Consider the following 9,643-nt stretch of genomic DNA (forward strand, 5'->3'; position numbering starts at 1 on the left):
GACGTGCTCGTGCGCGTCAGCCCTGCGTGCCACGCGCGAGTACGCGCTGCTTCTGGAAACCAACACGAAAAAGAACAAAAACTGTGATTTGGTCCAAGAAACACAAACGTTAACGACATGAAATTACTAAATGAGGAGTAGACTTTTTTAAAAATGAAAAATGACTAATGAAAATCAGAAATAGCTTTTGAATTGTGTTTGAACAGCTTCGTTTAAAATAAATCAAATAAATTCCTGAAACAGGTTGGGCAAAAAAGTAGAATTTGAATGAAACACAAAGAAATTCAAATTTTAGTTTTCCTCCAAATTTGAGCTCACTGCCTTGAAAAAAAAAGGCAATTGGCACAACATCCGTCAATCAATTATCGGAACGGTTTATCCTCACCATGGAGGATAAACAAATCTCAGATGAAAATTATTCAGTATTTGGGATTATTGCTCCAGTCTCATGTGCTGATCAGAGATGTGGTTCAAGGTTTTGGTGGGCCTCAAAAAATTAGATTTTTTTTTTAAAGTCCAGTCTCCATCAATGCCAGTTATGTTCCATACACAAAGACAATTTGTTTGCTTTCACTACAGAAATTATGACATATTTATTCATGTTTGACTGGAAATCAGAGAATTATGACTCTTTCAATTTAAATGTAAAAAAAATGTGGAAACCTTTCCCCCCCTGTTTTGTGCGCAATAAGCTAGCTGGCAACAATGTATTAACTTTTTTTTCATTAAATTATCATTGTTTGAACTTCCTGGCCGTTACGCACTTTTATTGCACGTTCCCCTTTAACGCAATCAGAAATGTTCGGAATTCATTGTTGAGATCATTTTTGTTGAAATCTAAGGGGTCTCACTTTACTCCGAGAAGCAAGGATAAACTTGCCAATTCTATATATATTTTTGGGTGGTGGGGTACCAACCGTTTTCTCTACGTGTAGTTAGTTAGCGTTTATGGAATTTGGCTGCATATGATATCGCCGTCTGCTGGTCAGTCAGAGAAATGCAGTCGGTGACAACTTCCGGGAATAGAAAAGAAATTTACGAGCCGTATTGTGATTTGTGTTTTGTGCTATATTCTATTTTTGTTTGAGAATTAAGAACTTCTATTCAAACCGTTTTTTGACTTTTCTTTCCTCGTTCCAGACAAATCAGGAGATTAAGATGTATTTCCATTTTGATGTTTCTTTTTTAAAATGGAAATCAAATAATCGGTTGTTTTTTTATTTTTAAAATTTGTTTTCAAACATAAAATCCAATGACCAAAAGAGACATTATACATACGCAAATGAAGATGCCTTGGCTGTTTGGTTTCAGAATTCGTATTTGTTTGTTTGTCGGAGAGCAGAGCACATTTAAAACAATCTAGTTTTTATTTGTGTATTTTCTGTTGGTTAGAAAATAGAGTACTTTGAAAAACTAAACATTCAGAATCCCTAAAAATAGAAAAACAAGAATTGCCTCAGAAAAATCTCTAAATCGAATAATGGAAAAAACATTTTCCGTTTTTTCCCTTTCAGAAAAAAGGAGCAAAAATTGTGATAAAAAAACTGTCTCAACTCTCCAAAAATGAAGTTTAATAAAACAAAAAAAATACAAGGAACAGAATTGTGTTTTGTTGTACAATTTATAGTTGAGAAATGAGTAGATCCATGGGGAGGAAAAGATTATGACAAAGTTGTATTTTCTAGAATTAAAAAAAAACAACAACAACAAAAAAAAAGGGACTTCATCGTATGAAAAGTAAGAAAGAAAACACACTTAAATCTGTCCAACAATACGATCCTCCTCAGATGTCCCGAAGGAAATGAAGACACTCCCGGAGGAGGCGATAATGTTGTGTTGTCGTCCGTAGTGACAAGAGCCTCTTGCCCGCACCAGCAGATTCAAAGCAACCATGGACGGAAGTTCTGGTGGTTCGGCCTCCGCGTGGCTCAGGTGGCGGCAGAGGTCCAAGGTGGCCCACGAGGCAGACGGCGGGGTCCGCCAGCGCCGAGGTCGGGACGGAGCGGATCCCTCTGAGGTCGCCGCAACGTGAGTAAACCGGCAACAACACTTTTCAACGTGCTCGCGCGGCAGCCTTCAGGTCACATCGTCGTTCACATTCGTCTCATGAAATGCGTCGCGATCACGTCTTCGGAATTCGAAGCACCAATGTGACAAAATCAAACAAACCACATTTAACCAAGAGAGCACAAAGTCCGCCAAAGTTAATATTAAACTCAAACAACAGGATTGGTGCCATGCCGACCGGGGCTAAAGGATGCTAGAGCGCCATCTGAAATCTCTGGAGCCTCAGTCAAGCCCCTGCGGCCTTTTATTTGATCTTTCTAAAATACACTCGATTTATTTTCTCAGCCGCTTATGTAACGGTCAAGCCCGGGGAGAGAAAAACAAACAAGAGCCGTCCCTGCCAAACAACAGTAAAAGTCTAACACAAAAATATAATAAACTGAAGACTAATAAAAGTTGTAAGATGGGCTGAGGATAGTTAATCGGTTTGTGTATTTATAATCATGTTTTTATACACTCATTCATGTTTAAACACACACACATAGACACTTACTTGTTATTTTATCACACACCCACACAGACACCGTATCCTGATGATGTGTATAGTTAAATTGACCTTTACACTGTGAGTTGTGATTCTCTGCCTGCTAGAGTTACTGATGATTAGTTATTGATGTTTTCTGTCTTCTGCTGATTAGTTTAGTCTAAAACAGACCACCATTGTTAATTAATCTCCTGTATTCTGGTGATTTAGTTTAGGCTAAACAGACCTTCATTGTATTCTAATTTCATGTGATTCTTGAGTCAAACTAATAAAAGCCGAGCCGGTGAGAGGAGGAGAAAGAGGAGTTGCATGGGGCGGCCGCGAGCAGGCTGCTCGCGGCCTCTCTGTCCCACTCTTTTCCCCCGCCGGCGAGGAAAATGAACAACGGTGTCTGGTTCCTCCTGGCCATTCAGCTAGCGTTTTATTTCGGCCGTTACATTTAGTAAGTTATTTCAGTAAGCCCTCCCAAAATGGGCATTTAAACCTGACAAAAGTGGACACGCTGAGCTCGTTGGGAGAAGATACAGAAACAAGGACAAAAAGAGGAGAAAAAAAAAAAAAAAGCCAAAAAAACAGAAAGGAACTCACCCGTATGTGGAATACAGAAGAGGCAGTGTGTAGTTCTCAAGTCAAAGTGGTCCATGAATGGACTCTTGCGGAACTCCGAATAGAGACCAATTGCAGTCGTCAGGTCTTAGTTGACTATCAGTTTTTGATGACGTGGGTTCAGACAAATGTTTTTTTGGTGAACGACAAGTTCTCTTACGTGGCAAAGATTTTTGTCTCAGGCTTCCTCAATGTAGAAGAGATGGAGGCCTTGAGGCAGGAGAACCAAACCCTGAAGCAGCACATTGTCCTTTCTGAGCTGAGCGGCAAGGATGCCCTGCTGGCCAAAATCCTATGGAGGCGGCGGGCTCGAACTCGAGCCTACGTGGACACCCTGCACCAGCTCACCCTGCGCGAGATGCAGCTGAAGGAGAGCGAGGAATGCTGGAGGAAGCGCTACGATGCCCTGGAGCTGGGCCACCGACGCCGGATGAGCGACTCGGAGGAAACCTGGAGGAAGAGGCTGGGGCAGCTGGAGATGGAGCTGCTCGCGGAGAGGAGGTGGAACCAAAGGGTCGGTCGCCGACGGGACAACAAACCGCGGATTCAGGCGAAGGCCGAGAAGGAAACGGCGGAAGAGAGGACACAGGAGCGGTTGTCACCCGAGGAGTCGTTGACAAGAGATGGAGAGCGAGGCCACCAAGGCCAAGAAGAGCAAGAACAGCAACAAGGGAAAACAATGGCAGAAAAAAAAAATGGTCAGGATGCAGGACTGAAACAACCCCCAGCCTGCGAGATGATAGATTGTCCATTGTACACCGTTGATGTTGTCAGTGTACGTTGTTTCGTTTGTTGGTACACGCATCAAAAGCACGAATTAGGAATTCATGACTACTAACCCCACCACCAGGACTACCATGACTACGACTGCTAATAATATGAATTCATTCACGTTAATTCTAACTTCCATTTCTTTTCAAATGTAAATGTTAAACAAATTAAAGAGTTCAAACTTTTCACTTGAAAATTGTTTAGAAAAAAAAATCCAGTTCTTGGCTTTAATTCTGCATTGCGGTGGCTTTGGCATGACGTAGGCCACGGAGGGTAACCCACGTGTTGTCCGTGGCCACCAGGTTGAGAACCCCTAAAAAGATCTCACCCGTGATGGGACATTGTAATGTACTAGGAATGGGATGATTTGAAGACCCGGTACATTCCAATAAATTATAGCTTTCGGTTTCAGATTGATTGTGAGAAATCAATGACATGATCAATGTGAGGAGTTGTATGAAAATTGGTATCCCTTTGCAGTAATCAGTACCCAAGAAGTAGCTCTCACTTGACCCCTGACGTAGAATACGCTTTGCCTCACCCAGCCGTGGCGAGAAGAACACAAGTGTAATACCAAGGTTCTAAACCTTGAGTAGGAATGTAAGGAAGTAAAAGTGACTCGCTGGCAAACGGTGCTTGTTTCGTTCCAGCTGGACAAGTTGGGTGGTGGACCCGGCCGAGCACTTCTATTACGTTTGGCTGCAGCTCATGGTCCCGCCCGTGGTCTACAACTGGGTCGTGGTCATCCTCAGGTACGCGCATTGTGTCATCCAAATGACTTTGGAACATCAGCACCGTTATTTAGACGTGGTCCGAGCAGTTCTGCCAGTACATTCCGTCTTTTTGCATCGCCAGAACTCAGAAACGCTGTTTTGTTTTCTGGCAACAGGACCTGCTTCCCCTCCATTGCGCTGGGCTACCTGGTTGTGTGGCTCACCCTGGACTTCGCATCCGATCTGATGTATGCTGCCGACATGATCATCTCCGTACGTTCGGGTACGTATTGTTTGCTTATTCAGGTTTGTTGTCTTACAAGATGATGGATCTGGATGCCTTTTTATGTTGGAACAGTTTTTCTGAGTAACAAGCGAGCGAGAATGTCCAGAACTCGGTCTGCAATGTCACAGCTGGTTTTCGATTCAAGCGAGGGATCGTGTGCATCTGCAGACTCCTTTCACAAGCAACAAATTATTTGGATTTTTTTCATGCTCGCCGTGTGTGTGATGTTTTTCTGTCCATATTTTAGGATTCCTTCAAAATGACCCAACTCATTTCATTTTCTCAGCGTTGACTAGCTGATAATGTTTCCAAAAGTCTAACCGAATGCGTTGGCAACCAGAAATATATGGGTTGGCTCATATGTTTTACCAGAGTTCTTGCCCTATTTGCGGCATAAACCCCATCAGCTTAATGGTTCCAGCTTTTTTCATTGGTTGATTGACGGTTTTGAACCATTTCCAGGCTACCTGGAGCAGGGTGTCCTGATTACAGATCTGGGTCGTCTAAAGAGTCGCTACGTTCGCTCCAAGCGTTTCTTCCGGGACCTGGCGTCCCTGCTCCCTACCGACTTGTTCTACTTGGTCTTCGGCATCCAGGCGGCCATGGTGAGGATCAACCGTCTGCTTCGCACACCGCGACTCAACGAGGCCCTGGACCGCATGGAGACCAGGACTTCATATCCCAACACCTTCCGTATCACGAAGCTGATGATCTACATCTTTGTGCTGATCCATTGGAACGCCTGCCTCTATTTCGCACTCTCCGACTACATCGGTTTCGGGAGCGACAACTGGGTTTACCCCAACATATCCGACCCGGTGTTCGCATCTACCCGCCGCCAGTACTTCTACTGCTTTTGGTTCTCGGCCCAGATCTTCACCACTGTTGGAGACACCCCGCTGCCCTATCAGGAAGAGGCCTTCCTGTTCATGATAGCTGACCTGCTCATCGCCGTGCTGGTGTTCGCGTCCATTGTGGGAAACGTGGGCAATGTCATCACCAGCCTGAGGGACCGTGATAACGTCTTTTTTCCCAACCATGAGCTGGTAAGACTGGCAGAGGTTAGAGGAAGTTACATACAAAGCTGCCGTGACTTACGAGTGATCCAACTTAAGTCCCATCCATTATCTGTACAGCTTCTCCTCACAAGGGTCGCGGGGGTGCTGGAGCCTATCCCAGCTGTCTCGGGCAGTAGGCGGAGTACAACCTGAACTGGTTGCCAGCCTATCGCAGGGCACACATAGACAAACAACCATTCAGTCTCACTCACACCTGGGGACTATTTAGAGTGTTCAATCAACCTGCCATGCATGTTTTTGGAATGTGGGAGGAAACCCCCGCAGCATGCAGCAATCGGCACACAGGAAGGCCAGGGCCGGAATGGAACCCTGCACCTCTGTACTGTGGGGCCATCGTGCTAACCGAATGGCCTCTGCGACTTTGAGATAAACTTTAGTCAACAAGCAGCAGTTTGGCACGCTTGCTTTAAAGTTGATATGTTTCAGACAAATGTTTCTTCGACAACATCTTACTGTATACTGACAGGCAGAACGACTCAAAGCTGGATCTGGGTTTTCCATTGTCTGTCTTTTAGGTGAAGGCCTACCTGCGCAGCCACCACATCAGCAAGGAGCTGCGTCAGCGCATCGACAACTGGTACCAGCACCTGCACATCAACAAGAAAATCATGCGCGAGAATGAGATTCTGCAGCAGTTACCAGTTCACCTCAGGACTGAGATCGCAGTCAGTGTACACTTACCGACCCTCTCCAAGGTCAGCATCTTCCAGAGCTGTGAGAAGAGTCTCCTCGAAGAGCTGGTGCTCAAGCTAACGCCGCAGGTTAGCCATTGGGCGGTTGTGGCGTGTGCATTGGCTGCTGGTGTTCCCGGTTCTTAACTGTAAATTAAGTGTTGGAGAAAGAAACCTTGAGAGATTACAGATTGAGGAATCTTTCCAGAATGACCAGGCGGAACTGGATGCCGAGTGAGAGGCATTTTTCACATGAAAAGGTGCTGCACAACGTTAGTTAAACCAAAATGAGCGTCCACTTCATGAAATAAAGCGCCACATGTGGACGCCTTTGGGCAAGTGGTTCTTCCACAGTACCGGATCCAATTAGTTGATCCTCTACACTGCAGGGGTCCTCAATCCTGTTCCTCGAGGGCCGGTGTCCTGCAGGTTTTCCATCTCTCCATGCTGCAACACAGCCGATTCAAATGATAAAATAATCAGCAAGGTCTGCAGAAGCTAGATAACGATCGCTCAGGTGTGTTGCACCAGGGAGAGGTGGAAAACGGGCAGGACGCCGGCCCTCGAGGAACAGGATGGAAGACCCCTACCGGGGAAGTGGGCCGCCTCAGATCTTGTTCCGCTTGGTCGTTGAAAAATCCCAAAAGTAACAGCCTCAATTCCATTATTGCCACCGAGCCAACTCTCTCAACGCGAGGGGGGAGAGGAGAAGTGGCAAGAAAACAGGCCAAAATCAACATAATGGGGCAAGAGGAAATTTGCATACCATCCAGGTGCGCTTTAACTCAATGCAAGAGTGTAAAAATACAGAAAGCCAAGATTGAATTACTTTTACAAAGGTAGCTTAATCCCGGGCAGCGAATTCTTTTTAGCTCTCTGAGTCATCAATAGTGTAACATGTCGCCAGCGTAGGTCTCCAGATGAAACATACGCTAACGCTAAGTCAGCAAGGTGCTAAACCATCTAATGTTTTGGGAGGAAGTAACAAAACCTTCAATCACATCTCAGGGAAGGAAGGAGCCAGTGCAAGCTGGCCAGTAAACGTTCTAGCACTCATCAAGAGTCTTGCCGAAACATTCTGAAATCGATGACTTTTACATGCAAGTTATGAGCAATAAGTAATAGATTGTATTTTGGAAGTCACTTACCCAACACGACACGCGGTGATGATCCGAGTGTCCGTTTCCTCGGTGTTGATAATGTGTTTTGACGTTGCAGGAGTTGGGATGACAAAGGTTGTTGTTGTGGGCGCGGTGCAGGTTTTCAGTCCGGGGGAGTACGTGTGCAGGAAGGGCGACGTGGGCCACGACATGTACATCATCAAAGATGGGAAGCTGGCCGTGGTGGCAGACGACGGCGTCTCTGAGTTTGCCGTGCTCAGCGAAGGAAACTTCTTTGGAGAAATCAGCATTCTCAACATCAGAGGTCAGTCACGTTGAGCTCTCCCACTTCCTTTTTAAACACCATGTTCACACGGTAGGCAACAAATCGGGAAATCGGCGCACGGCCAACATCCGAAGCATCGGCTACTCAGACCTGTTCAGCCTATCCAAAGAGGACCTGACGGATGTGCTGTCCGAGTACCCGGCGGCCAAGCGCCACCTGGAGGAGAAGGGCCACCAGATCCTCACCAAGATGGGAATGCTTGACGTCGGCGGGGCGGCCGGCGCACAGCAAGTCGGGACGAAACTCGGCGGTCTGGAGAGCACCCTGGAGGCCCTGCAAACCAAACTGGCTCGACTCATGGCGGAGGCCGAGTCTAGTCACCGCAAGATGGAGGCCCGCGTGGCTCTCCTGGAGTGGGAGCTGGATGCCCGCCACGGTCGTGTGGTGGCGGGGGACGTCGGCGGCGAGGAAGGCAAAGACGAACGCAGAGGACGTGTCGAACCGGACACGGAGTTTGACGGCGAGAGCGCCAAGAACCACGCAGAAAGACCAAAAGAATCCAATAGCGTGACGCTTTCATTTCAGTAAAATGTTCAAACCTTTACCTCGCTTGATCTTCTACTACACACGCGACGAAAAGCCAAGGACAATGTCGCTTGTGAGCTTTCGGCTCTTCTGGTCCTCTTCCTCTGGGGAAGCAGACCACAATTGTATGACACCATATGGCAAGCGCTTTGTTACAGCTCCATCTGTTATGAAATGCGCTATAAAAATAGAATGGATTGCGTATATGTAGGGCGGCACGACGGCCTCACAGTGCGAGACAGCATCGGGCGTGGGTTCGATCCCGGCTCCGGCCATCCTGTGTGGAGTTTGCGTGTTCTCCCCGTGCCTGCGCGGGTTTCCTCCCACATTCCAAAAACATGCACGGCAGGCCGATTGAACTCTCGAAATTGCCCCGAGGTATGAGTGTGCGGGCGGATGGATGTTCGTCGACGTGTGCCCAGCGATTGGCCGGCGACCAGTTCACGATGTCTACTGCCTGAAGATACCTGGGATAGGCTCCAGCACCCCCCGCGACCCGCGTGAGGAGAAGCGCGACAGAAGATGAATGGATGTGTCGATGTATATAAAACCTTTCCAAGACGGAGCCCAGCGAGTCGCCATCCACACGTTTGCGATTCAGCCCAGATGAGCTCAACAAATATCCACAATTTGCACATTTCACAATTGTAACTTTTAATGGCCATTGCGGATTTTGACCTAACTGCAACTCGACGTCATGACAAATGAACACGCTTCTTTTCGCCATTTTCTAGCGGGGACGTGTCGGGGTGTGTTGACGCGGTTGCATGTGCGCACTAGGAGAAGACAAAGTTGTTCAGGACAAAGGACATTGAATAATCATTCTAACGCTAACTCTAAATGACTGGTCTACACAGCAACAAACTAACGTCTAAAAAAAACTAAAGGGTCCGCTCATAAACAACATCCACAGTTTGCTAATTAAAGAACAAAACAAAAAAATCTCCGTAATTATTTCAATAACAATTTGATTTGCCAAAATGTTAGTTCTAGTG

General features: G+C 46.5%; 1 protein-coding gene across 1 annotated transcript; it reads left to right on the plus strand.

Moving 5' to 3' along the window:
* Positions 1-4,594: 4,594 nt before the first annotated feature.
* On the plus strand, positions 4,595-8,651 carry cnga4 (cyclic nucleotide gated channel subunit alpha 4). The gene is made up of 6 exons (XM_088314502.1): positions 4,595-4,680; positions 4,818-4,924; positions 5,390-5,973; positions 6,522-6,767; positions 7,937-8,102; positions 8,158-8,651. The coding sequence occupies exons 1-6, from the start codon at positions 4,637-4,639 to the stop codon at positions 8,649-8,651; spliced, it is 1,641 nt and encodes a 546-aa protein (XP_088170628.1). The 5' UTR covers positions 4,595-4,636.
* Positions 8,652-9,643: the final 992 nt, after the last annotated feature.

The sequence above is a fragment of the Idiotropiscis lumnitzeri genome, chromosome 14 (genome assembly GCF_059441095.1).
Source record: "Idiotropiscis lumnitzeri isolate Australia: NSW breed Sydney's pygmy pipehorse chromosome 14, RoL_Ilum_1.0, whole genome shotgun sequence".
Taxonomy (NCBI): Eukaryota; Metazoa; Chordata; class Actinopteri; order Syngnathiformes; family Syngnathidae; genus Idiotropiscis; species Idiotropiscis lumnitzeri.

Bases quoted from the DNA above. Each gene is read 5' to 3' on its own strand.
- cnga4 (XM_088314502.1), top strand. From the start codon at position 4,637: ATGGTCCCGCCCGTGGTCTACAACTGGGTCGTGGTCATCCTCAG. The intron at 4,925-5,389 runs GTACGTATTGTT...AACCATTTCCAG, and splicing joins GATCATCTCCGTACGTTCGG to GCTACCTGGAGCAGGGTGTC. The intron at 5,974-6,521 runs GTAAGACTGGCA...TCTGTCTTTTAG, and splicing joins TTTTTCCCAACCATGAGCTG to GTGAAGGCCTACCTGCGCAG.